This window comes from Lepus europaeus, chromosome 2 (genome assembly GCF_033115175.1).
Source record: "Lepus europaeus isolate LE1 chromosome 2, mLepTim1.pri, whole genome shotgun sequence".
NCBI lineage: Eukaryota > Metazoa > Chordata > Mammalia > Lagomorpha > Leporidae > Lepus > Lepus europaeus.
In genome coordinates, this window is record NC_084828.1 from 4,091,073 (window position 1) to 4,118,968 (window position 27,896).

General features: G+C 60.2%; 1 protein-coding gene across 1 annotated transcript; it reads left to right on the forward strand.

Annotated features, from left to right (window-relative positions):
- Positions 1-407: 407 nt before the first annotated feature.
- On the forward strand, positions 408-26,699 carry TMPRSS2 (transmembrane serine protease 2). Its single transcript, XM_062204849.1, has 13 exons — positions 408-470; positions 2,959-3,181; positions 8,040-8,126; positions 8,875-8,988; positions 15,379-15,505; positions 16,909-17,016; positions 21,166-21,209; positions 22,508-22,676; positions 23,551-23,726; positions 24,494-24,589; positions 25,776-25,918; positions 26,156-26,308; positions 26,623-26,699. Exons 1-13 carry the CDS (start codon positions 456-458, stop codon positions 26,632-26,634), a joined length of 1,467 nt encoding a protein of 488 aa, XP_062060833.1. The 5' UTR covers positions 408-455; the 3' UTR covers positions 26,635-26,699.
- Positions 26,700-27,896: the final 1,197 nt, after the last annotated feature.

Below are 27,896 nucleotides of genomic sequence, written 5' to 3' on the forward strand. Positions count from 1 at the left end.
GTTACGACCGCACCCCATTCCCCACCGCACGGCAAGTCGGGACCCGCGGGGGCTTCTGCTTTGAACTCCGGGAAATCCATGCCTGTGTAGGGACTGCAACACGTTCGCGGAAACGTGTACTCCGAAAAATGTGCATGGCTTTTGAGATTTTTTTGCACCTGCATAAACTTGCCTTTTCATGACATTTCCAACAGCGTGTGAAGTATCCTAGCACGGCAGAGTTGCGACCTGCTTAGGTGTACGACGCGTGGGGGGGGGGGGGGTGAAGGTCAAGGGCAAACCTGCACTTGGTCCCGGTGAGAGGTAACTTTCGCCTAGAATCTTCCAGTTCGTTCTTGATTGGTCTTCTAAAAACTCAGCCGCATGGAAATATTACAATCTTGTAATTCTTTCTCCCAGGTCATCTTGAACGGCCAGCTTACCTCCCATTGCCTGATGCTGCTGATAAGAGCAGGATGGCTTTAAACTCAGTAAGTGGTTAATTATTACCTGTCTGCCCCGGCTTCTTGTGTTCCCGGCAGCCCGTGTGGGTTGGCACTTCTCTGGGCGCGTGTCGCGAATGCCTGGGCAGGGTGGATGTGGGTAAGGACCCCTCAGGGAGCAGTGAGCCTGGGGAGCAGCCACACCGCAGCTGCACAGGGGGTCAGGGACCCATTGCTGTTGGTGGAGGCGGACGGCGTCCTGCTCGGGAGTAGGGGGTGGGGGGTGGTGACAGCCAGGGACAAAGAGAAGCAGGGTGGCCGTAAGAGGAACCGAGTCCCAGGGAAGAGAGCTCACAAAGGGTGCCAGCAGAGCCCAGCTCCCCGATAACTCGGGAAAAGCCAGACTTGAATGAGGCATTGGGCACACTCTCCTTCCCTGGAGCCCACCTCCAGGGAGACAAACTCCATTCTCTGTTCCCTGTTGCATCTGGCCAAGACTTCTTTTCAAAACTATTTAGTTATTTATTGAATTTCTTTGAAAGACAAAGAGACAGAGACATAGAGAGCCAGACAGAGAGAGAGGGAGAGAGAGAGAGCTCTCCCATCTGCTGGTTCACTCCCCAGATGGCCACAACAGCCAAGCCTGGGCCAGGCTGAAGGCAGGGGCCGAGCACTCAGTCCCGCTCTCACACGTCCGTGCGTGGGACCCAGGGACTTGAGCCAGCCTCTGCCATGTCTGTGCGTCACCAGGAGGCTGGAACTGGAAGTGGAGCCGAGACTTGAACCCAGGCCCTTCGGTGTGGGATGTGGCGTCCTAACTGGCACTTGGACCACCGTGCCACGCACCTGTCCAAGACCCATTCACGTGTACCTGCATGGGGTCTTTAGCAGAGGTTACCGTTGGGAACAGGGCTCCCAGATCCTGTGGGAAGACACGCACACACAGTGCTGTTCCAAAATGCATCTTTCTTGAACTCTGTGGTGCTCCCTCCGACGTGTGGATTTCAATGTTTGGGCACCAAAGCCATCTTCCCATTTCCCGTGGGCTTTTGCAATGCCTTCATGTACATTTATGGTTTTTTGTAACTAACACTTATTTTTCAATGGATCCTTTTTTAAGTTCAAATCCGTGGTGCCAGAACCCCCCGCCCGTTGCTGGGTGCCGCCCACGTTGGGGGGCCGTGGCAGGCTTCTTGATGGTTCCACGGAGGCCAGTGCTCCCACGGATGTCCCACCTTGGGTACCCTCTTTGCTTATTTATTTTTAAAGATTTTTCTTTGTTTGAGAGAATGATGTACAAACAGAGGGCAAGGTCTTCCATCCACTGGTTCACTCCTCAAATGCCCACAGTATCCAGGCCAGACACAGAGAGAGAATCTTCCATTTGCTGGTTCACTCCCCAAACGGCAGCAGTGACCAGGGCTGGGCCAGGCTGAAGCCAGAGCCAGGAGCTCCACCCAGGTCTCCCACGTGTGTGCAGGAACCCAGAGACATGGGCCGTCCTCTGCTGCTTTCCCAGGCACATCAGCAGGAAGCTGGATCAGAAGTGGAGCAGCCGGGACTCGAACCAGTGCCCGTATGGGATGCCGGCACTGCAGGCTGTGGCTTAACTACACGTGCTGCAGCACTGGCCCCTGAGTGTGCTTTTTAAACAAATTCCTTAAATGTTTCAACTGTGCAAAGTGGGTGTTTTAATTGTGCCTGAACTGGTCTTGGGTTAATGGTCAGGATTCCAGAAGACTACGTACCGGAGACCCTGTAGCAAGTGGGTCCTCAGACATCAGCTGTGGTCATTGTCACTGTGATTCCGGTGTTGCTACTCCGGAAGTTTGCACCTCTGTTCTCAAGGAAAGACTTGGATGTGAGGCACTGGCTCAGAGGGTTGCAATCCCAGAATTCTGCATGTTTTTTCCCTTGTTTTGTTTTATTCTACTCTATTTTTATGTGTTTGAAAAGAAGAGCAAGACATACACACACACACACACACACACGGGGTGGTGGTGGGGGAGCCAGACAGAGAGAGAGCCAGAGAGAGAGAGAGAGAGAGGGAGAGAGAGAGCGCCAGACAGAAAGAGAGAGAGAGCGAGCCAGAGAGAGAGGAAGAGAGGGAGAGAGTCCCAGATGACCGACACAGCTGGAATTGGGCTGGGCTGAAGACAGGAGCCCAGCACTCCATCCAGGTCTCTCACATGGGTGACAGGAACCCACATGCTTGAGCCCCACCTGCTGCCTTCCAGGGTGCGCCTCGGCAGGCAGCGGAGTCAGGAGCGGAGCCAGGCTCCCTGGTACGGGACAGGGGCTCAGCACCTGCACGGAAGCCTGTCTGTCTTTTCCTGTTTGCTGAGCCCCAGTGCCAGCCACTTGTATGAACAGCAAGAAAGCAAGCCGAGAATTCTGGCTGGTTTTGATGCCGGCAGCCCGGCCGTGTGACGTGAGCCTGGACCCCGGGAGGCCCGCGGGACGGTGCCCACCCATGCCTCCTCGGGGTGCGTGTGCAGTGGGGGCCGGGACCTCACTGATCTGCCTTCTCTTGTAGGGGTTATCCCCGGGTGTCGGACCCTACTACGAAAACCATGGATACCACCCAGAAAACCTCTACGCCCGCCAGCCCCCTGTGGCTCCCCATGTCTACACAGTGTATCCGGCGCAGTACTATCCGTCCCCGGTCCCACAGTACACCCCGAGGGTCGTGACGCAGGCCACCACGCCCGCCGTGCGCAGGCAGCCCAGCTCCCGGTCGGGCACAAGCTGCACCCCAAGTAAGCGCCCTTTTACGATGGCTTCCTGGGTTGTCCACGGGGGCTGGCCTGTCCTCGCCTGCCTGCCCCTCCTGTGGCCGCCGCGTCTGGCCTCCGGACACCCTCGCCTTCCGTGCCCTCTGGACTGTGCCGTGGCGCGCGTGCTCCGTGGGCGTCTCCGTGCTGCCTGCTTCTCTGGGTGACTGCTGAGCCCAGCTGCGGCCCGTGTTCAGGGAGCGGCCGTGGGGCTGGGTTTCCTCTGCGAACCACGGCAGCCTCGGGTGCCCCCTCTTGGCCTGGCGTCTCTCCGGACGCCTCCCCTCGTGCCCGCTCCCTCCTGTGATGCCGGCGTCCGAGCCTGCACACGCGTGCAGCTGAAGGGAAGTAAGAAAGTGGGTTCCGTGTGCCCACCGTCGTGGAGTAGCCTGTCCCACCATCAGCCCTGTCTCGCCGCCCAGGCACGGCCACGCTGCGCATCGGCCCTGCGACTCCCTCCCTCCCGCCCTCCGCCACGGGTGGCCCTTCCAGCCCATGCTCTCCTTCCACGCTTTGCGCCCCTCCTGGGCTCTGCTTCGTGGCCACCCTGCCCGCCTCCCTGGATCCGCTCTCTTTCCCTCCCCACCCCTGTCCCCTCTGCCCAGGCGAGCACCTGCGCTGGCCTCAGCGCCTCTCTGGTGGCAGTGGGGCAGGTGCAGCTCTGTGGTTCTCAGCTGGAGCAGCTGTGAGCCCAGGGACAACTGGCAGTGTCTAGAGGCAGTCGGGCTGTTTAAGTGGGCAGGGGACACTGGTGGCGTCTCCCGGGTGGAGCCGGGGATGTTGCTAAACACCCAGCCACGCACAGGACGCCCCCACTGCAGTGGCTCGTCGGCCAAACTGTCGGGAAGCGCCGGGCTGCGGAGATCCTGGCCTTGGTCCCTCATGGTGGAGAAGGCGGTCAGGGAAGCTGGGACTGCGCCCGAGAGAGGTCAGAGGCCGTAAGCCAGGGGTCAGCACCCCCACAGGGTGCCCCCCCCCCGACCAGCCGGCCGTCGTCCTCTCCCTGGGGAAATGTCCCTTCCCAGTGGGCAACAGGGCTCCCGGGTGTGATTTGCATTGCAAACCTGCACATAACTTAGTAATGGCATTGAATTCTCCTTGGCGTGGATTTTAAGAATGAGTTACTGGTGTGTAAGACAAGGGTGCTCAAAAAAAGTTTGTGGAGCGTGAAATTAAAGGGTAAGTTTGTTTTGGCCTGAAAGATCGTGAAGTCTGTGGCTATGAGGGGTCTTTAAAAAGTCCATGGAAAGTGCTTATTATGAAAAATTTATGTGTGGATTTCAATATTTTCACACCAAAAGAAACATCTTCCCTTTCCATTTTTTGGTGAACTTTTTAAAGGACTCTTTGTACATGTGTGCACACACAGGAGAGCGCACGTGTGTGCACACATGAGAGAACACACATGCACACACAGGAGAGCACACATGCAAACATGTGCGCACATGAGAACACACGCACATGTGTGCACACACAGGAGAGAGCACACATGTGTGCACACAGGAGAGAACACACATGCACACACAGGAGAGCACACATGAACATGCACACGGGAGAGTGCGCATGCACGTGTGCACACACAGGAGAGCACACATGTACACACAGGAGAGCACACGTGCAAACATGTGCACACACGAGAACACACGCACATGTGTGCACACAGGAGAGAGCACACATATGCACACACAGGAGAGCACACATGAACATGCACACGGGAGAGTGCGCGTGCACGTGTGTACACACAGGAGAGCACACACATGTGCACACGGGAGAGTGCGCGTGCACTATGAACACGCACATGTACACACACCTAGAGCATACGTGTGCATGTTAGGCTCGCAGTCTGATGTCAGGGTTGACGCTGGAAAGGGTGAGGCTGAGGCAGCAGAGCCCTGGTTGGCGCTGAGGGAGGCGGACGAGCAGCGAGTTCCGATTTAACCGGGCCGCAGCCTTTGCAAGCAGGGAGGGGAGCGTGTGCTGAACACGCACCCTCACCCGTTACAGAGGGCACGTGCCCGGCCACCCGAGGTAAACGGGACTTCCTGCTGCACCCACGCTCCGCATGGGAGGCCACGGAGATCTAATCTAATAGCCGTGAACTCACCAGGCAAGTTATTATCTTTTGATAAAGTTCATTTTAAAAATTTTTGTGTTTTAATTGCATTTTCCACATACATTTTGATTTTTTAATTTGAGAGAAAGAGAGAGACATGGTCCACTCTCCAAATGCTTGCGTTGACGGAGGAGCCAACGCCTGGAGCTGGGGGCTCCGTCCAAGTCTCCCCTCTGGGTAACGGGCACGCGGCTGCCTGAGCCTCCCCAGGGTGCGTTAGCAGGGAGCTGGAGTCAGGAGCTGGAGCTGGGGGCTCCGTCCAAGTCTCCCCTCTGGGTAACGGGCACGCGGCTGCCTGAGCCTCCCCAGAGTGTGTTAGCAGGGAGCTGAAGTCAGGAGCTGGAGCTGGGGGCTCCGATGTGGGATGCAGGCGTCCTAACGGGTGCTCAGCACTAGGCCAAGTTGTTCAATCAGAGGTAAAGCGGCACGCAGGGAAGTCGCCCAAGAGGAAAGTGTCTTTGGCAATGGCAAAGCCGTTAGGAATTTTTTCCATGGGCCCTGCAGGTTGCTGGGGTCCCCGAGCGACCTTCAGCCTGGGACAGCTTGGGAAGGTTGGAGAGGTAGGAGGCGTGGCTCTGAGGATCTGCCCGGGGCGCCCCAGCCAGCACACACCCCTCCTCTCAGCTCGCTCCCCACGGAAGCTCCCAGGAGCTCTGGAGTGTGGCGACTGCTGGGGGCGTGGGGGGCCACTGTCCCTCCTTGGCCCAGGTCTCGGGGCCAGTGTGTGACCGCGGTGCCTCTGTGGCATCAAGCGCTGTGTTCCGGACCCCAGGCAGGGTCGGCTCACGCTCTCCGGCCAGCAGTGCCACGTCCATGTGTTTGGAGCAGAGAAAATCGGTGACCTTCTCCGAGTTTGTTTGAGCCTCCTGTCTCTGCCCTCGGACCCAAGGGCCTGTGCTGGCGCCGCTCGGTGCAAGTTTCAGTGGGGATGGGTGTCCCACGGCAGGACTGGCCAGGGTGGCGGCCTCCGGCCACATCGCTGTGAGCTCGCCAGATCACGTTGCTTTCTTTTCCTTTTTTTTTTTTTTTTGACAGACAGAGTGGACAGTGAGAAAGAGAGAGACAGAGAGAAAGGTCTTCCTTTTCCATTGGTTCACCCTCCAATGGCCGCTGTGGCCGGCGCACCGTGCTGATCTGAAGCCAGGAGCCAGGTGCTTTTCCTGGTCTCCCATGCAGGTGCAGGGCCCCAGCACCTGGGCCATCCTCCACTGCCTTCCCGGGCCATAGCAGAGAGCTGGCCTGGAAGAGGGGCAACCGGGACAGAACCGGCGCCCCGACCGGGACTAGAACCCGGTGTGCCGGTGCCGCAGGCGGAGGATTAGCCTAGTGAGCCGCGGCCCAGATCACATTGCTCTCTTTTAGTTCTGTCCAACTTTGGTTCACGGAAGTGTCGAGAGCCACGTGTGCCTCGTGGCCGTGGGCCAGTGCAGCTTGGTGACAGTGTCCCTTTGCTGACTGCCCGGGGCCACTCAGCTTCCTGTGGAGCCGCGGGGGCTCCCTGACCGCTGGGTCACTGACACCTGCGGCCACCGGCCACGGTTTTACGTTGATCGATCGCCGGGCCGTGGTCCCCGTCCTTTTTTGTTTCTTTAAGAGCCTGGTTTCCCTGTGCGTTGGCTCCGATCGTCGCCGCCTGCTGTTGTCCTCCAGAAAGCGAGAAGCTGAGTGGAGACAGAGGGACCGAGCCCCTCGGACGTGCCCAGAATGAAGCCACATTTTAAGTGCAAGAGCTGCCGGCGCCACGGCTCACTAGGCTAATCCCGGGTTCTAGTCCCAGTCGGGGCGCCGGTTCTGTCCCGGTTGCCCCTCTTCCAGGCCAGCTCGCTGCTGTGGCCCGGGAAGGCAGTGGAGGATGGCCCAGGTGCTTGGGCCCTGCACCCGCATGGAGACCAGGAGAAGCACCTGGCTCCTGGCTTTGGATCAGCGCAGCGCGCCGGCTGTGGCAGCCATTTGGGGGGTGAACCAATGGAAGGAAGACCTTTCTCTCTGTCTCTCTCTCTCTCTCTCTCTCTCTAACTCTGCCTGTCAAAAAAAAAAAAAAAAGTTAAGTGCAAGAGCTAACGATTTCCTAGCAGGATCCACAGCCAGCCCCCTCCTCAGCAACGGCTCTGTTTCATATTTTCCAGCTTTGGCACAGCTGGTTAAGTTGCCGCTTGTGAGGCCGGCAGCCCGTATGAGAGCTGGTTCGAGTCCCGGCTGCTCCACTTCCCATCCCAGCTCCCTGCTAATGCACCTGGGGAAGCAGCAGAGGGCGGCCCGAGTGCTTGGGCCCCTGCACCCACGTGGGAGACCTGGATGGAGTTCCAGGCTCCTGGCTTCAGCCTGGCCCAGCCCTGACCATTGCAGGCATTTGGGGAGTGAACCAGCAGGTGGAAGACCTCTCTCTCTCTGTAACTCTGACTTTAAAATGCATTTTTAAAACAACAATAAAAGCAGTTTCCGACTTTGTGGTGGGTGAGCGCGCAGGGCTCAGGTCGCGGAGCTCATCGCCTCTCGGTGATGAACAAGGCCTCACCCGAGGCGGCTCTGCGCAGCCACAGGCCGGTGTCCGTGTCCGGGCACGCTGAGGGCCACGAGGCCACGCTGCAGCGTGCAAGTGCTTCGGCGTCTTCAGGGCGTTTTGCTGCTTGGCCCGGGCTTCTCTTGTCGGAGCCCCATCGCCCCTGGAGGTGAGGACGGTGGGTCAGAGGCGCGCGCGTGAGCTGACCCTGTCTCTCCTCTCTCCCGCAGAGGCTAAGAAGGCACTGTGCATCGCCTTTGCCCTGGGCGCCTTCCTCGTGGGGGCTGGGCTGCTCATCGGGCTGCTCTGGAACTTCCGTAAGTGCGGGAGCCGGGCGGCCCCCCCCGCACCCCGCCGGGCAGCCCCCCCCCCACGGGCTCCCTGCCCCCACCCCGGGCAGGGCTCCCCCACGGGCTCCCCCGCCCCACCCCGGGCAGGGCTCCCCCTTGCCGCGTGAGCTGCAGAGGCCTCCCCCGAGCTGCTCCCTTCCACACCAGGCCGCCTCCTCTTCCTCCTTGTCACTTAACAGTGGTGTGGTGGGAGCTCCTCCCTGATCTTGCTGTGACGCACACGCACGCACACGCACGCACACGCACACACACACGCTTCCTCCAGATCTGTAGGCGGCGACCCCGTGGGCTGTAGTGCTGACACTCCTCGGGAGAAGCAGACAGAGCCTCCCCAGCAGCTGGGGTCTCGTAAGCACAGCTCCTCCCTGCCCGGGAGCACACCCGTATGGGCCCCACAGGCCCCCTCCCTCGCCACCTGCTGTTGCCCTTTGTCCTTGGCCCTGGAGCGTCCTGTGTGGCAGGTGAGGGGTGAGTGCCACCCAACCCAGAGACTTTGGGTCCATCTTTGACCTCATGGAAGTCACCTCCCCAGCCCTCATTCTGATGATGGGTGATGCTGGCAAAGTCACGCGCTGCCCTTACCGGCAGAGAGAGGCAGACTGGTTCCCTCTTGATCGCGGGCTCGGGAGTAGGTGTCGAAGCTCCAGGTGGGCTCCACGAGGTCCCCTGGGCTCCTCAGGCTGACGGACATCTCCCTCCCTGTCCCCTCTGCCAGTGGAGGACAGGTGCTCAGGGATGGAGTGCGGCCCCTCGAGGATCTGCATCCACACCTCCCAGTGGTGTGACGGGGTCCTACACTGTCCCAACGGAGAGGACGAGAACCGCTGCGGTGAGTGGCTGGGCCCCGGGCGCGGGGTGGGGCGGGGACGATGGGTCAGTGAGGCCCCGGGCAAGGGGCAGAGATGATGGGGCGGCTGGACCCCAGGTGCAGGGCGGGGACGATGGGTCTGCGAGGCCCTGGGCTCCCTGCCTGGAGACCGGGCCGTGGGCTCCGGGTTGTGTCCCTGACCCAGCGTCACACACACGAGGCTGGGCGGGGCTCCGTGCCACAGCTGGGCGGGGCTCCCGTGTCACAGCTGGGCGGGGCTCCCGTGTCACAGCTGGGCGGGGCTCCCGTGTCACAGCTGGGCGCTCCCACTGGCTGCCATCAGTTCCTCTTATTTAGTTTAAAGGCCGGTGAAGACCGCGAGTGCTTGGTTGTACAGCGCGATGCTTTGCCGTCGAGTCGAGCCGTTTAACGTCTCCGTGACGTCTCCGTGACGTCTCCGTGACGTCACCTGCTCCCTTTGCTGAGAACACGGGAACTGTCTTCTCTCAGCAACTGGCAGACGTGCGGTGCCCCCCCGAGGCACCACGCACTCTGGGACTCGTTCCCCTGATGAGCAGTTGTGTCCCTCGGCCGACACGCACCTCCCGCCGTCTCTGCCCTGGGGCTTCGGCTCTCCGGCTCCCACGTCCGGTGACGTCGTGCGGTGTCACCGCTCTGGCTGCTTCCGAGTCCCCTCAGGTCCTCCAGGCTCAGCCAGGGGAGTCCCTTCTCTTGGGGGCCGAGTTCCCTCCCACCTGCACCACCTGCTTGCCTTCACCTTGCTGGTGCTGGTGCTTACGTGGCTGGTGTGTCTTGGCTGTCGGGACACGTGCTGTGGAGCTCCTGGGGTGCAGGTGGCTCTGAGGGGCCGGTGTGCTCTCCTCTGGGTGTGTGTTCAGCGCTGGGCCCTGGGTCGCACGTATTCTACTTGTAGCTTTCAGAGGAGTTTCCGTGCTGCTCCCCATAACGTCTGCGCTGGTTCCATTCCCGCCAGCGCTGTGCAAGGCTCCCCTTTCTCCAGGTCCTCGCCGGTGCTTAACTATGTTTTTACAACAGCCGATCTAACAGGTGTTAGTGATACCTCGTTGTGGGTTTTTTGTAAAAAAAAAAAAAAAAAAAAACTATTTATTTGAAAGGCAGAGTTACAGAGAGAGAGGAGATACAAACACACACAAACACAGATCGTCCACCCACTGGTCCACTCCCCAGATGGCTGCAATGGCCAGGGCTGGGTCAGGCCGAAACCAGGAGCCTGGAACACCCATCATGTGGGTTGCTTCCCTCCCAGGTGCGTTAGCAGGGAGCTGGAGTGGAAGTGGAGCAGCCGGGACTTGAACTGGTGCCTGTGTGAGCCGTCAGTATTACAGGCGGCAGCTTATCCGCTGCGCCCCGGCAGCAGCCCCCTCGTTGTGGCTTTAATTGCATTTCCAGTTCTGCTGTCTGTTAATTTTTGAAGGCGGCTGCCAGGCCGGTGAAGGGACACTGAGGTTGAGAACTGTACTGAGAATGCCCAGCCCCGGGCTCCCCTCATCCACCCTGGCACCGAGCGGGGCGCCCGCAGGCACCTGTGCTCTGGGTGTAGGGTGGGGGCCGCCGGCTGCCCGTGCCGCGTTGAGCCGTGCGCTCTGCGCTTGGCCTGGAGCTGGCTCACCCGTCCTGGGAGCGCCTCTCTCCTTTCCTCTTCCCCAGGAGTCGCTGAGTTCCCAGCCGGGTCCTGGTCCCAGGACGGAGGGCTCAGCCCGACCCGTTCACGCTCTGCAAAGTAGCGGCTTCAGAGCTGCCGCCAGGGGGCAGCCTTCCCTGCCCCGGCAGGTGCACGCCTGACCTTGGCGTCTCCGTGGAAACCGCAGACCCCGCAGCTGAGATGCGTGGGAAAGACGTGCGCTCCCCTTCCCAGGAATCCTCCTTCTCCCGCGGCCGCCCTTGGGGCTAACGTCCCACGCCCGGCTCACGGCTGCCGGTGGGACGCGTGGTTGGTGCTTTCTCGGTGAGGGGCACGGGCCCCCGTGTTCGCGTCCCCGCTGCCTCCGGCTCCCCAGAGGGCGGTCGCACCCCCGCGGCTCAGTCACCGCCCAGCGCCCAGCGCCCAGCGCCCTGCTCCGGCTCCAACCCCCGGTTCCCTAAGCGGAGCTCTGCCGCCCCACTTCCCTAACTGGAGCTTTGGCCCCGCCCCCCTTCCCTAACTGGAGCCCCGCCCCCCCCCCCGTTCCCTAACTGGAGCTCCGCCCCCCCCCGTTCCCTAACTGGAGACCTGGAGCTCCGCCCCCCCCCCCGTTCCCTAACTGGAGACCTGGAGCTCCGCCCCCCGGTTCCCTAAGCGGAGCCCGAGCTCCCAGGGAGGTGCAGAGCCTGGCTGAGGTCCCCAGAGCCTAAACCAGCAGGGTTTTCACACCCCTGTGTGGCCTGGAGTCTCGCTCTTGTTTGTGTGAGTTTAGTCGTTAATTATATTATATGATTATAGCAGTATATAAAATATACAACATATAATAGATAATATTACATATAATAATGACAATTTATATAATTATATTATAATTATATAAGATGCTATATAATTACATAATTGCATGACAACACATGATATAACCATGTATTAACTACTGCATATTATATGATTATATGTTAATTAAATTACATATTATATATTATGCATTAATAGATCATATATAATATAATATACCACATAGGTTATATATTATCTCATATATAATAGATCAAAATCCGGGGAACATAAAAGGTACGCAGTGAAAAATTTCATCTCACCCTCTGCTCACACACGTGTATCACACGTGTTACATGCACATGTTACACATGTGTTCTGCATGTATCACACCTCACATGCACTGTACATCACACACACATATCACACAGGTTCACTGCACACCACCCACCCACCACACACATACTGCACAGCAAACACGTGCCACATATACACACACAGCCCACACGCAAATACCATGTACCAAACCACATATTGCGTGTCACACAGCATAGACACAGACCACAATCCATCACACCACATACACAGACTGCACATCACACACACACATACCATATACATATCACAGTGTTACATGCAACACACACACATGCGTGTGTTCACTGCCTGTCCCCGCCAGTCACGTGTTCCCCAGGGCAGATGCTGGAGCCGTGTTCTTGCAAATTGTTGCAATCATGGAAGCAGCCGCGTGTTTGCAGGGGTCGCCCTGGGGGTCCCTCTGTCTGTGGCTGTGCCGTGTGGGCATGCTGACACTGGAGTCCCTGCCCTCGGCAGGCGCAGGGCCACGCTGGGCTCTGGGGTGTGAGTGGGTCAGGAGGAAATGTTCACAGAGCAGCGTCGCTGGCCCACTGACCTCCGCTCAGCTTTACCCCGTGTCCACGCCGGCGGCTCACGTGGGATCACACACACACACACGCACACGCCCACGAGCATGGCGTCCTGGGTGTGTTCTGCACCCGGCCAGAGCAAGCCTGTGCTGCGCTGTTAGTCCATGCGCCCGTGTGGCGAGGCCAGTGCACCTGCTGACCCTGGGTATCGTGCATCCCATGGAGAACATTCAAGAACGTGTGGAGCTTTCTTCCCAAGGCTGAAGCTGTTCAGGGTTCTCACCACCAAAGCAAAAGAAGAAAATGCTAACCGCGTGAGCGGACGGCTGTGTTTGTGTTTAAGAGCAGCAGAACACGGTATTTGTTTCTAAATAGGGCTGTTTATTTGGAAGACAAAGTGAATGAAAGAGAGAGGTCTCACATGTGCTGGTTCAGTCCCTGATGCCCACGGCAGCTTGGTCTGGGCCAGGCCAAAGCCAGGAGCTGGGGTATCCCCGTGTGAGTGGCAGGGACCCCAGGACTTGAGCCAGCACCTGCTGCCTCCCAGGGGGCGCATCCGCGGGAGACTGGCGTCAGCACTGGACTCCAGCAGTCCACGTGCCAAGTGCCAGTGGCTGTGTTAACCTCACCAATAATGGCGATCATTTCGTGATGGACGTGGACATCAAAGCATTAAAACACGTGCAGTTTTTATTTTCAGTTATCCCTTGATAAAGCCAGAAAAGAATCTACCATAAAAAGAAAAAAAATCGACATGGCCCCTCTCTGGCGCCCGTCTCACCAGCTCTCCTGTCTCCCTGCATGCGATTGGGAAAGACCAAATCCTGACAATTAGCCACAAGCCACGACTCCAGTGTTGCAGTGTCTCCCTCACTCCTGAGAGTGGCGGTTCGACTTGTAGCTCCACACGAGTACTTAATTTCAGTGACTTTCTATAAAATGGAATGGGCTTTGTCTTCGAGGGGCGTTAGGTTGACGGCACGTGGAAAGGGTGGTGCTGGGAGTCCCCTGCAGGCTCGCCTGGCACGTGGTCGCCCTGGTGTTGCTGCCTTGAGCCATTGCCGCCCGCCGGGTCCAGCTGAGGACCGAGCCAGCTGAATGCGAGATTATTAACCAGAATCGTCAGCTTCCCTTAGAAGTCACCCTTGCTGTTGCACGGTGTTAGGGTTTAGCCAAATGCAAAATGCCGTTTGCCCACCGTTGATTGCAGCGTCACCCAGAATTCTGCCCTGAGCTCCATTGCGCTCCGTCCCCTGGCAACCACGGAGCCTGTGCTGCTTCCAGAGTTTTGCCCTTTTTTGGGTGTTGTGGAGCTGAGATTCTACGGAACGTGGTCTTTCCAGACTGGCTGCTCCCACTTCATAATGGGTCCTTCAGCTTCCCCCGTCTTCAAGACGTAAGAGCATGATTCTCTTTGGTGCTGCGTGGTCTCCCGTGGCCTGGCTGTAGCCTCGTTTGCTTGTCTGTTCGTGTGCTGTGTGGCCAGCTCACGCATGGCACATGGAATCGCTCAGCACGGAAGCACGAGAAATCAGACCCCGGTCTGCTCCCCCCCCAGGGTCCAGAGACGTCAGCCAGGCCGCCCAGTGGGACAGGGTCACAGGTGGATGCCACGTGTGCAGTAGAGGATGGCTGGTCCTCCCTTGGTGTTTCGGGTGCCCCCGGGCTGTGCGCATGCTGCGGGCTTTAGGTACAAGCGGCGCCATGCTGTGCCATTTCCAAGGCTGTTCCCACGGACTCAGGAGGCTCTGCGTGGCCAGGTTATACAGGTCCCGCTCTGCGACCACGCCACGCTGCGTGGTCCAGGGTTCTGTTACCCAGCAACACTTGTCCCAGAGAGGGACTTCAACATGGAGGGGCCCCGCCTGTCCCTTGAGCCTGGCCAGTCTGAGGTTTGGACATGAAGGGTCAGCTTTTTGCTCCAAACACATGCTTAAAGAACACTTTTTTAAAAACTCTTTATTTATCTAGTTGTTTTTTTAAAGAGCTATTTACTTATTTGAAAGTCTGAGTGACACAGAGAGAGAAGGAGAGGCAGAGAGAGAGAGAGAGAGGTCTTTGATCTGCTGGCTCACTCCCCAGTTGGCTGCAATGGCTGGAGCTGCGCCAGGAGCCAGGAGCTTCTTCCAGGTCTCCCACGTGGGTGCAGGGAACCCAAGCACTTGGGCCATCTTCTACTGCTTTCCCAGGCCACAGCAGAGAGCTGGATCGGAAGAGGAGTGGCTGGGACTCGAATTAGCACCCATATGGGATACCAGCATTGCAGGCAGCAGCTTAACCCGTTATGCCACAGCACTGGCCCTGATACCGAGTTTTTAAAAATATTTGTTTGTTTGAAAGTCAGAGTTTACAGAAGGCAAGAGGCAGAGATAGATCATCCATGCGCTGGTCCACTCCGCAGATGGCCACAATGGCCAGAGCTGAGCCAGGCGGGAGCCAAGAGCTTCTTCTGGGTCTCCCATGTGGGTGCGGTGTCCCAAGCGCTTGGACATCTTCCACTGCTTTCCCAGGCCACAGCAGGGAGCTGGATGGGAAGTGAAGAGACATCTTTACTGAGTGTGATTCCCAAGCCGGAACACATATCCTTTGACGGTAGCGATTCGGTGGGTTTTGTGTGCTTTGCTAGGTGGGGCCGTCACCATATCCAGTTTAGAACACACTTCTGTCACCCCCTTGAGTGACCACCTCCCTCCCCAACCTGGTCCTGAGCACCCGCTGCTCCCCTCTGCCTGCCCAAGTCCCGCCGTGGACAGGTCCCACCGGCGGGGTCGCTGCTGCCGCTCAGCGCGGTCTTCGGGGTTCATCACCATGCTGCGAGTGACGAATCCTTGTTCGTTCCTCTCTGGTGGGCGCTGGGCTGTTCCCACCCATGGGCCGTGCCGCGTGGGCTTGTTTTGCAATCCCTGTGTTCAAGCCTTTTGCACAAAGCACGCATCTTAGCCCAGGAAGGATACTTCCTGGGCCCCTCGCGTGTGCTGGTGCCTGGAGCGGAGCAAAGCTTCCGTCGCTGCCTCCCGAGCCATGGCGTCCCCAGGGTCTGGGGACACCTGCGTGCCGCTCACACGCATGTCTCTTCCCGTGCAGTTCGCCTCTATGGACCAAACTTCATCCTCCAAGTGTACTCATCACAGAGGAAGTCCTGGCACCCCGTGTGCCAAGACGACTGGAACGAGAGCTACGGGCGGGCGGCGTGCAAGGACATGGGCTACCAGTGAGTACGGCCCCGGGGCCCTGGGGCGCTCCTGTCTCCCCCTGGAAGCCCCGACACTTGGAAGCTGCTCACCCCCTAACCGGGAGCCAGCACTTGTTCCCTGCTCTCTCCCCCAGCACCTAAGGAGCATGCCCCCCCACCCAGGCTGCCAGCCAGCCCTGCAGCTCCCCAGCCTCTATGGTAGGCCCAGGGTCATGGTCACCAGGTCTGAGGTCAGGCCCAGGGCCTCCCAGCTGGGGCAGCTGCAAGCGAGGAGGGAGGGCTGAGCTGACGTCAGCAGGTGCAGCTTCCTCTGTGTGTGGGAGCCCCTGAAAACCTCTGAGCCGAGCAGGGAGGAGGGACGGCTTTATCAGATTTGCAAGAACACTGCTTGCCGGTGACTGCTGGCCAGCGCCTGGCTCCTTTTCTGTTGCCATTAACCAAGTTCCAGCGGCCCAAGGTCACGAGCCCACATCTGGTGATGGTCTTTTTCCTGGAATGGTGCCGAGGCCATGGAGAGCGGCCGTGGTGTCAGACAGGGAGCACACGTGTACATCTTCTGGTCTCTTCCTTGTTTTATTTATTTATTTTTTGACAGGCAGAGTGGATAGAGAGAGAGAGAGAGAGACAGAGAGAAAGGTCTTCCTTTGCCGTTGGTTCACCCTCCAATGGCCGCTGCGGCCGGCGCATCGTGCTGATCCGAAGCCAGGAGCCAGGTGCTTCTCCTGGTCTCCCATGGGGTGCAGGGCCCAAGGACTTGGGCCATCCTCCACTGCACTCCTGGGCCATAGCAGAGAGCTGGCCTGGAAGAGGGGCAACAGGGATAGAATCCGGCACCCCAACCGGGACCAGAACCCGGTGTGCTGGCGCCGCAAGGCAGAGGATTAACCTGTTAAGCCACGGCGCTGGCCTCTTCCTCGTTTTATAAAACCACCAGGACTCAATCGATGACTTAGCCTGATCACCCCACGGAGCCCTGTCGCTGAACGCCAGAGTCGGATCAGGCTCCACCCGTACAACCACACGCACACCGCAGCGATGGGCGTGCCCCACCAGGCTGCTCTCTGGGGTCTTTTAAAGTTGCCTTGAAAATGCATCTTAAGAAAAACCGTGCGTGGATTCCAAGGCTGTTTTGCACTGAAATAAGTTGATCTTTGCATTCTGTTTTTCCACCAACTTTGCCGGGATTTGGTGCACGGGGGGTGTGCTAACATCCTTACCGTCTCCTTGTCTTTGTCCTAACCCAGACTAGAAGGGCGGTCGAGCCCTAGGCTGCATTGAACGTGTGCTTTTGTTTCCCAAAATGCTAAGATTTTCCCCTCTCCTCCCGGCCATCGCGCAAGAAAGGTCTAATGATGTAGCATAGGATTTGTGACTGCTGGCGGCTCTGCCCTTAGCTTACGGAAGTTTCCGGTCTTTTCCAGGAGTTTTTATACTAGCTCCGGAATAGCAGACAACAGCGGGGCTACCAGCTTCATGAAACTGAACCTCAGTGCCAGCAACCGCGACCTGTATCAACAGCTCTACCACAGGTACCTGCCCCTGGAAACACCCAGCCGAGATGGCGGGGGCCCCACGGGCGTCTCTATCCCCGTCGGCTGCTCTGGGCTGCGGTGCTGGGTCCGGATGTTTCACACTAGGGGAGATTAGAATCAAACTGGGACAGGTGGCTGGCAGCGGCTCTGGGTTTGTTCGTTGGGAGGAGACAGGCTGATTTGCCATTTCCTGCGCAGCCTCTGCCGTGAGCCCCACCGGAGCTGGGTGCCGCTGCGAAATGGAGATTTTCTTCTCTCTAGACATCGAGAAAGGGTCCCAGCGCACCAGGGCACCGCACTAGCAATCCGGAATGTCCAGGGTCCCTGCTGGGCGGAGTGGGAGTCCTGGGAGTGCTGGCACTTAGCGGGCTTCCCAGGAACCTGTGCAGGCGGCTGGGGTGGTCGGTCCCCTCTGTCCCAGCCGTCACAGGCAGTGTCACGCGATGCCACACGATGAATGGGCAGGGTCTGCGGTCTGGGAGTCAGGGGCAAGGTGGGTTCAGCAAAGGTTTCCTGTACCTGGAAGCTGATGTGTGACCCTGGGCTGCCCAGGTGTGTCCCCCGGAGGCCACAGGTCACGTGACTGTTGGCTGCACTGGTTTGGCTGGTAGGGGAGGAGGGTGGACCGCTGCGTGTTAAGGATGCTTGCAAGGGCATCGCTGCTAGCTGAATGTCTTTTGATGTCACGGACACACGGGTCCTTTGCTCATCAGCCTGGGTGGATGTCCCACATCTCCCTGCTCACCTGGCGCTTCCTAGGGGAGGGTGAACTCATCATGGGATGAACTCTGCATGGGAGGCTGGCGACAGCTTCCCATTCCTGGTGGCCGCGGGCTGCGGGGTCTGCTGGCTGACTGCTGCGGCAGCCTGCCGTGCCTGGGAAGGTGGCCAGGAGGGGACAGGCACAGGGATAGTGTGCACGGCCAGGTGCACCTTCCAAACAGCGGGGCTGTGGTTTGCCCGCCCCAGGAGAAGCTAAACACAGCCGCCTGGGCGCTTTGAAAATGTTGAGTGGTTCTTTGTCTTCCTCAGTTACACAAGAAATCGGGAGCCAAGAAAAATCAGGGAGCCGAGGGGGAGGGGCAGGGAGGCTGCGGTCCTTGGCAAGAGCCTTGGGAACTCACAAGGCGGCGGCCAGGTTTGGAGGAAAGAGGAGAAGGTCATTGTCTGGGGCGTGGATTCTGTCTGGGGGGCGGGGCGGTGCAGGGGAGCGCTTCCTTTCCTCTTTCACAACTTGCGCTTTGATGTCTGACTCTTGGGGCGCACTCTGGAAAACTGCTGCGCCCCAGACCCTGCTGGTGCTGAGGACGCTGGGAACAGGTCCCCTCTGGGCAAGGACATGTCGGCTGGGTGTTGTCAGTGCGCCCCGGCCAGAGCCCCGCCAGGATGCACCTGTCTGTCATTGTGGGGCCCCAGGGGCCTCCTGGTGAGCAGGTTAGGGAGGCCTTGTCTACGACCTGGACTCGTGGTGGGTGACTTGGGGGCCGTCCCAGGACGCGGGGCTTAGCTCAGGACTGGATGCTAACAGGAAGCCAGGGTAACTCTGGCATCGGCTGCCTTTTTTGTTTTTCTAGAAAGTGCTTGGAATGAAGCCAGGCTGAAGCTGAGATGGGCAGAGACGGCCCAGCCCTGGGGTCAGCTGGGACGGGAGAGCCAGGCATTAGGCTGTGGTGCTGTGAGCACAGACCTGATTCGGGAGTGGGCTGCCCTGGGTCGTGCTCTGCCTCCATCACACCGTGGTCTGGTCTGGTGCTGATTCTGGGAGAGATGGGTTGTGGTCAACAGAATGCACAGCCCTGGTGGTCAGTGCAGGGCCAGTTCTGGACGCCAAGGGGCTGCTCGTCTCCAGCCCAGGGCATCGGGGTCATGAGCCGAAGGAACGAAGGCACTGGGGTTTCTTCTTCATCGGGAATCTGGGAAGTTTGGCCCCAAAGGAGTCGCTGCCATTTTTATTGGTCAGACGGCTTTCTGCGGCAAACGTGTCTTGAAGTCACGTGTTCCCAGAAGTTGCCAGCGACTTCTTGACAGAACAAAACATTGATTTTTACGTCTTGCGAGCACAAAGGGACTTTAAAAAGTTCATGCAAAAATGGAATTAAAATATGTTTCTTTTGCTTTAAAACATTTTCTTTTTTGGCTGGCGCCGAGGCTCAATAGGCTACTCCTCCGCCTTGCGGCGCCGGCACACCAGGTTCTAGTCCTGGTCGGGACGCCGGATTCTGTCCTGGTTGCTCCTCTTCCAGGCCAGCTCTCTGCTGTGGCCAGGGAGTGCAGTGAAGGATGGCCCAAGTGCTTGGGCCCTGCACCCCATGGGAGACCAGGAGAAGCACCTGGCTCCTGGCTTCGGATCAGCGCGATGCACCGGCCGCAGCGGCCATTGGAGGGTGAACCAATGGCAAAAAGGAAGACCTTTCTCTCTGTCTCTCTCACTGTCCACTCTGCCTGTCAAAAAAATTTTTTTTTCTTTTTTTTCTTTCTTTATGTATTTATTTTTTGACAGGCAGAGTTAGTGAGAGAGAGAGAGAGAGAGAGAGAGAGAGAGGTCTTCCTTTCGTTGGTTCACCCCCCAAATGGCCGCTACGGCCTGCATGCTGCGCTGATCTGAAGCCAGGAGCCAGGAGCTTCTCCTGGTCTCCCATGGGGTGCAGGGCCCAAGCACCTGGGCCATCCTCCACTGCCTTCCCGGGCCACAGCAGAGAGCTGGCCTGGAAGAGGGGCAACCGGGACAGAACTGGCGCCCCAACCGGGACTAGAACCCGGTGTGCTGGCGCTGCAGGCGGAGGATTAGCCTAGTGAGCCACGGCGCTGGCCGCTTTCAAACATTTTCGAGGCGGCCCGTGCTGTGGCTCAGGGGGCTAAGCTGCCACTTCTGAGGCTGGCATCCAATACCGATTGCTGCTTCCGATCCAGCTCCCTGCCATTGCACCTGGGAAAGCGAGGGAAGATGGCCAAACACGCGGGCCCCTGCACCCACACGGGAGAGCCAGAGGGAGCTGCAGGCTCCTGGCTGTGGCATGGCCCAGCCCCGGCCGTTGCAGCCACTTGGGCAGTGGATGGACTTCTCTCCCTCTCTCTCTGTCACTCTGCCTTTGCAGCAAATAGTCTTACAAAATAAAAGCATTTTTGAAACCCACGCGTGGGTTTTTCACGATTCACAGTTGACGTGAAGTCTCTGAAGCCTCCTTGTATGAAGATTTCTATTTTTTTTACACCGAAACAAACTTCGTGTTTAATTCCATTTTCCACTAACTTCATCACGCATCTCCATAGGCCGACAAGGGACGTGGCTGCGGGCTTCCCCCACGCCCCGCTCTGAGCTGGGGCTGCAGGTTGAGAACCCCGATCCGAGGCGCCTGGCCCCAGAGGTGCTGCAGATGTGGGGTGTTTGCGAGTGCTGGAGGGGGGCCCCTGCGGCTGGGGGAGGGGCTCCTGCCGAGCTGAAGCTCACTGAGGTCTCGCGTCCGCCTCCTCCACGGGCGTGGAAGGCAGCTCTCGCAGTACTCCCAGGTGTCCACCGCCTGAGCTCACCTGTGGAATTCTCCACTGGTGACTCACGTCTGCTGACCTAAAAGGTCTCAGACTTGAGGAATTCCCAGATTTTGGATTTTTAGGTTAGGGGGTTCAGCCTGCATCATTGTTGGATTTTTAGATTGGGGTTCAGCCTGCATCATTGTTGAATTTTTAGATTGGATTTTTAGATTAGGTGGTTCAGCCTGCATCATTGTTGGATTTTTAGATTGGGGTTCAGCCTGCATCATTGTTGAATTTTTAGATTGGATTTTTAGATTAGGGGGTTCAGCCTGCATCATTGTTGAATTTTTAGATTGGATTTTTAGATTAGGGGGTTCAGCCTGCATCATTGTTGGATTTTTAGATTAGGGGGTTCAGCCTGCATCATTATTGGATTTTTAGATTGGATTTTTAGATTAGGGGGTTCAGCCTGCATCATTGTTGGATTTTTAGATTAGGGGGTTCAGCCTGCATCGCTGTCTCGTTTGGCTGATGGGGAAACAGCCCAGAGAGGCTGAATGGCTTGCCCGGGGCCCCACCGCTGGGATCCGAGCCCGTGTGCAGTCTTGGGTGGCGGGAGAGGGGACACTGGCACGTCCTTTCCTGGTGGTGACCAGGGTGTCCCCTTTTCCCCAGCGACACCTGCTCCTCCAAGGCCGTGGTGTCCCTGCGCTGCATCGGTAAGTGCTCCCTGATGCTCCCGGCAAGCTTCGCCTGTGTCTCCCGGGGAGAGAGGAGCCAGCACTGGGCTGTGTGTAGCGGCCCTTGCCCCAGGTTCCACGCGCCTTAGACGTCTGCAACCCTTCGCCCCAGAGCATCCTGGGAGGAGGCAGCCCCGGGATACGGCCAAGGCCTTGTCCTTTGTGTCACCCAGAGCCGGAGGAAGTCGGCGTGGGGCACATGCCCCAGCCCTGTGGACTTGAAGCTGTGCAGCCAGGCACTGACCCAGCCCTGTGACACGGCCACCCGGACTCAGGACAGCTCCTGGAGGCCACTTCCCCGACTGCTCCTCTCCGGGGCTTGGGCAGAGGCTCAGATCTGGGCACCCTGGTCCCCCGGTCTCTTTACTTTGCTCTTAGCCTCCAAACCACGTAGAAGTAGGGGGAGGGGGTTCTTTCCCCTGCTCTGGTGTCTCGGTCCTGAAGCCCCGCCTCTCATGTGAGGAGGTGACGCTAGCTAGCGGGCATGGTGACTTCCCTCGAGGCTGGGCTCAAGGCTCCTTAGGTACTGAGAAGGTGTCCTCGTAGCTGTGGGTGCACGGGCGCCCGCCCAGCCCGCGGCCCTGGTGTGCACCTGGCTGGGAGGTGAGAGCTGACAGGAGGGAGCTGGGAAGGTGGCAGATGATTTGTGGGTGCACTGCACTCACGGAAGCCCCCGCGAGGCTCCCCAGGAGTGACTCCCACCCCCAGCCCCACCCCCACCCAGCCTCTGTCCTGCTCCTCCCCTGCCCGGGGCCCCTGTGCACTCTCCCAGGGCCTCTGGGGAGCTCAGAATTGCCCACCCATGCCCTGCCGCGGGCCCAGCCTCCCTGAGGCAGCCTCTCTTTGTGCCTGGGGGGACTGGGCGGAGCTACACCAGGACGCCCCCACCCACCAGTCCCCGCCCTCGCTCCCACCTGCCTCTTGCTCCTTGTTCGGGGTCTGGGGGCCTCGGAGCTTTCTCACCCCTTCCTGGGTGTTGGGAGACCCCAGAGTGCCCCAGAGTGCCCAGGAAGGCTCGGTGGAGTGCCCACCGCCCGGGAGGGGTGTTTCCCGAGACCTGGGGGACAGGAGAGCGTCCTTGGCTCCCCTCACCAGAGAGGCGACCACCATGAGTTGCCTGAGTCAGACCCCAGACAGAGGAGGGCGGGGCGGCAGCGGGGACCGGTGTCCGTGCACTCCGGGAGCCTGTGGGCGGGCGGTGAGGGGCTGGGCGCTGTGCAGAGAGCCCCCGCCTCCGCTCACCGCCGTGCACCGGGCCCTGTGCTTGCTGCCCTCAGAGTGCGGCGTGACCTCGCCCGGCAGGCAGGGCAGGATCGTGGGCGGGTCGAACGCCGCCCCGGGAGAATGGCCCTGGCAGGTGAGCCTGCACGTGCAGGGCATCCACGTGTGCGGAGGCTCCATCATCACCCCCCAGTGGATCGTGACGGCTGCCCACTGCCTGGAAGAGTAAGCCAGGGGCGGGGGCGGGGTGGGCCGGCTCCCGGTGTCGGGCATGGCTCTCCCGGTGAGCCGGAGTGCAGTCCTGTGTCCTGGGGGCTAAAAGGCCAGTGGAAGTGGTGCCTGCTGGCCACGCCCCGGGGAGGGCGGGCGCACTTGCCACGCCCATCCCTCCTGCCTGGCTGGGGGCGGGGCAAGGGCGTGGCCAGGTGACCGGCCAGGTGCCGCCTGTGCCGTTCTACCTGTCCTCACAAGCCCCTGCCCTCTGTGGTCTCAGGGGAGGTTTTCTGGGGTTCCCAGTGAAAGGCCGGGGGCCCCCTCCGCACTGCCACGCAGCTGGGCAGGGAGCAGGGGTGGCCGGAGCTCACCGCCGGCTTCTGTGGAAGATTCTGCCCCACTCCTGTTCTCTGTAACGTGTGCCTTGTTTTGGGAGAAGCAGCTGGATGTCTTGCCCTACGCCAGGCCCACCCTGGCTGGCCGTGGCCTCTCTGCACCTGTGAGGCGGGCGGGGGCGGGGCGGAGGCTTCAGGCCACACCCCCAGATTTGGAGGGCTGAAAGGGGGCGCCCTGATTGGTCCATGGCGCCGAGGCTGTTCATCAGCACACATTTATTAAGCACCTACTGTGTGCCAGGAAATGCCCTGGCTGTGTGGGGATGAGGGGGACAGACACATCCTGCCGGAAAAGGGGTAAAAACCTGGGAGGGGGGCCCCTGAGGGCTGCATAGAAGCCAGCCGGAGGGCGGGGTCCTCAGCGTGGTGGGCGGTGGTGGGGCTGCGGGGAGGAGGGGGCGGACCAGCCCCCCCCATCATCCCTCTCTGCCTCCCCCCCCAACCCCCGGAACTGGGGTCCCGGCCCAGCCTGTGCCGTGCTCTGCCCGCAGGCCTCTGAACAGCGCCCGCTACTGGATGGCGTTTGCTGGGATTCTGTCGCAGTCCTTCATGCTCTACCAAAGCGGATACCACGCTGAGAAAGTGATTGCCCACCCCAACTACGACTCCAAGACCAAGAACAACGACATCGCTCTCATCAAGCTGCAGACGCCCCTGACATTCAACGGTGCGTGTGGCCGAGCCCTAGGGAGGTGCTGACGGGACACAGAGGGGGCAGCCCGGGGCCACGGCTGTCCCACGCTGGGGTGATCCCATCAGCACGTGGCCACGTCCGGAGGGGTGTGAGTAGTATTTTCTCGGCTGCCCCTTGGGGCTGGGTGCTCCTCCCGGGTGAGGCCTGCCCTTGCATCCGGAACATTCCGCAGCACCCCGGCCCTGCCCACTGCCTGTCAGCAGAGCCCCCCCAGCGGTGACAACCAGAACTGCTTTCCAGCTGAGCCCGTGGTCTGTCACTTGTAAAGAAACAAGCTGCTTTAAAGAATCATTGAAACCACACGCCTCCCCTTAGCTTCTGATCTGGCCCTCACTGGAGTCCACCCCGGGGTCTGGAATGTTCCAGCCTCACCTAGATAGAGAAGTGAGCCCCCCCCGCCCCCGTGGCGTTTGTCTTCAGGTGGGAAGCACCTGCTATGCCAGCCAGTGTGGGGTCCTCGCGGGGCGCAAGCCCAGTGCCCTCGGCCGTGTGTGTTTCCCGGATGTGGTCTCTGTGGCTCTCTGGAAGTAGAGCAGGCTCCGAACCCCCATTACAAGGAGCATGGCTTCCGGAGGGGACCTCTTGGCTGTTGGAAGGAGGGCCTGGCGGGGGCGAGAGTTTGGGGTGCCGTGGAATCCGGGTTCCCAGGAGGCCGTGGCAGAGGCAAGCCGGGTGGACACGGTGGCCTGGGGCATCAGGGACCGCCGACTGGCTCACCGTCTCTCCTCCTCTCCAAACAGACAGAGTCCGCCCCGTGTGTCTGCCCAACCCAGGCCTGATGCTGGAGCCGGAGCAGCCCTGCTGGATTTCCGGGTGGGGGGCTACCTACGAGAAGGGTGAGACCCCCGGCACCCCGAGCACAGCACAGGGGGAGGTCGGGGTCGGAACCGTGGCGCTGCTGCTCCGGGTCTCAGTCTTGCCGTCTGCTGACGGGGAAGATTCGTGCCCGCCCTGTCTGGCATCCCTCAGATCAGCGCAGGCGTTGTGGAAGCTGCCGTGGTGGGAGTGCCGGCCACAGCGGTGTGTCTCGTCACCAAGAGCCACCCTGGCAGGCCCACCAGGCCCTGCAGGTGGCGGGGTGGCCACAGACGGGGGGAGCACGGGCTCTTGGCCGGGATGGCCTGCCCAGATGAGCGGGCCCCCTGGCTGGGGTGCTCAGTCCTTGAGCTGGGATCTGCACCCTTCTCAGACAATGCTCTCCAAGTGAGGGGTCCTTTTTGTAGAGGGTTGGAGGCCTTAGTGCTACCAAGGCTCCTGTTACAAACTCCTTATGGCCTCCTTCTGGAACCTTCCAAAGCAAGGGTGCAGGCAAAGGCCCAGTGACGTGGACTGCTGTCGGGGGCGGGGGCGTGCGGCATCTCAGCTTTCGGGGAACAGGTGCCACTGTCAGCCATGACGGAGGACATCAAGTGTTGGGGGGAGAGGCTCGTCCAGGTTAGGGTCAGACCAGTGTTCCACAAGCCTCACGGGCCCTGTGGCTGTCTGGGGGCAGATTGAGGTCACAGAGAGACCAGTGGCCAAACTGGGAACTTCTGAAGAGCAGGGTGTGGGCCCTGGGGATGCAGCCGCCAGGCAGTGTCTGCGAGGCAGCAGGGAAGCCTGGGTTTGGAGGGCCCCCTGGTGGCGGGAGCTAGACGGGCGGTGAAGCAGCAGGTGCAGCCCCCCGGGAGCCAGGAGCCAGACAGCCCTGGGATGGAGGGTGGGAGCCCAGGCGCTCCGTGTGCCCTGGGAGTGGTCCTGGGAGGAGGGGCTGTGAAGGGGGGAAGCTGATCCCACAGAACCGACTGTTGGGCACATGAGGGGGGTTCTGGGAGAGCTGAACGTGGGCTGCCTTCCACATGGGCCCTGTAGCTGTCAGGATAACCGGGTCCAGGGCCGGGGTCCCTGTCATCCTGGGCTGTGGGAAGGAGCCAGGACAGTGGGATGCGGCCATGTGCACAGGGACATTGTGGTCTGGCAGAGTGGGGTCCATGGGCAGCGCGGACAGCAGGACACAGACACACACACACACATACCCTCCAGGGAAGACGTCGGACCTGCTGAACGCCGCCATGGTGCCCCTGATCGAGTCCTGGAAATGCAATACCAAATACATCTACAATAACCTGATCACACCCTCCATGATCTGTGCGGGCTACCTGCAGGGGACCATCGACTCCTGCCAGGTAATTACAGGGTCAAGTCGGGTGCCAGGAGCCCGCGCAGGGACAGCCCGGGGAGGGACGCCTTGGGGGAGCAACATCAGCAACCCGCAGGGCGGGGGCGGCTTCCTCCGACCCAGAACAGGTGCTGTGATGACCTGCAACCACAGCACCTCCTGCTGGTGGGACCCTGAGACCCGCACCCCTGCCCACCGCTCCCGGCCCCTGGCTCGCTGCTTGAGTAACCCGTGTGTCCCCCAGGGCGACAGCGGCGGGCCTCTGGTCACTCTGAAGAATGACATCTGGTGGCTGATCGGGGACACGAGCTGGGGGTCTGGCTGTGCCAAAGTTAACAGACCCGGGGTGTACGGCAACGTGACGGCGTTCACAGACTGGATCTACCGACAGATGAGGGTAACGTACCCCTCCCCCGGGCCCTCCCCCATACCTCGCTCTCTAACCAGACTTGAGGGGCATTAGCACCACGGCCAGGCTGGGCTCCCTGAGAAGCCACGGCCAGTGCCACACATGCTCACACAGCCCTGCCTGCAGCTGCTGCCCTGGCCTCCACGCCGGGTGGTGGAGACCCCCACGCCGGGCGGTGGAGACCCCCCCGTGCTGGTCAGCGGCTTCCTGGATTTGCAGGAGCCTCCTGGGAGTGCAGGGAGAGGCCCACTCCTGCGTCTCTCAGTCCAGGAAAACAATCGGTGTTTCTTAATTTTGTGCAGGCAAACAGCTAAACCGGCCGACTTTGCCCCTGAGGTGCCCGCGGGAGAGTGAGGGGCCGACTCTTCATCCCCCGCCCCGCGCACCTGCAGATGAGCTCACGTCCTGCCTTCTCATTAAACCGTGCTGGAGTCTGACCCCCCTCTCCACCCTTTTGTGGGGGCTGCGGGCCCCTCCCCCACCCTGACCGAGCCCAGGGCCCAGTGCATTGTGGGTGGCGTGGCTGCCACCTGAGGCTCTTCCCAGCCCATGCCCGGCCCCTTTAAGACCTGTGAGCTCTTGGCTGCGGGCAGCTCGGGGTGGACCGGCAGGCCCTGCAGGTGCGGGAGAGGAGCCTGCATGGCCCCGTGGTCTGGCTCGGCTCGGGGCCTCCTGCTGGTCAGTTCCGCCTTCTCAGCAAGCCCGGCAGGTGACAGGGAATAAAGGAACCAGCCCTTCCTGGGGTGCCAGGGTCGTCCTTCTGAAACCATCAGAGCCCCTGGGGGCTGGGGACGGAGCCCTCAGAGCAGGGAGCGCCCGCACCTCCGCGCGTGGGAACCGGGGCCCCGCGGGGAATCAGGGATGCGTGGCTTCCCAGCGTCACTACCTCAGCCTCCACGCGGATTCCAGACCCTCACGCTGTGTCACCAAGAAACCGCCGCGGTCTGGGCCCAGCGTGAGCACGGCGCGCGCACCCACCTCCCGCACAGGCTGCGGTGCCGCCCTGGGAACCTTCTGCGCGTGGCTCGCTCCCACGCCGGCTTTAAAACCTTGGCTCCAGGAAGACCCCGTCCCTCCTCACGCCATCGTGACCCACGTGGCTGAGTTTTGCACTTTCCTAAGCTCCAGGATCCGACTGCGAACGCGGGAACACAGCATGCGTTCCCATCCGGGTTCACGGGGCTCCAGCAGGCTCTGGCTGGGCCCTGGGCGCACCACGGGTCCTGCGCCCTGTGCTCCTGGTGGGCCCGCCCGCCCAGCTGTTCCCGCCTGGGCCTTGTCCTGGGGTCGGCCGGCCCTGAGCCATGTCCACCTGCCAGGTTTCTTCCCGGGCCCTACAGGGTCACGGGGTAGACCCCTGTCCTCACCAGCTTCCGAGCGAGGTCCTGGGGCTGGCGCCTTGGTACAGCAGGAGCTGGGACAGAATCCTGGCTCCGCCCTGCGTCCCTCGGCCACACGGGGGCAGCAGGGGCTGCAGTGCGTGGCCCACGGAAGCAAAGACTTCCACAGCTGGGCGGGAGACGCAGGAGGAGCTCCCAGTGAGGGGAGACAAGCACTCGGCCCGCAGCCCAGCGCC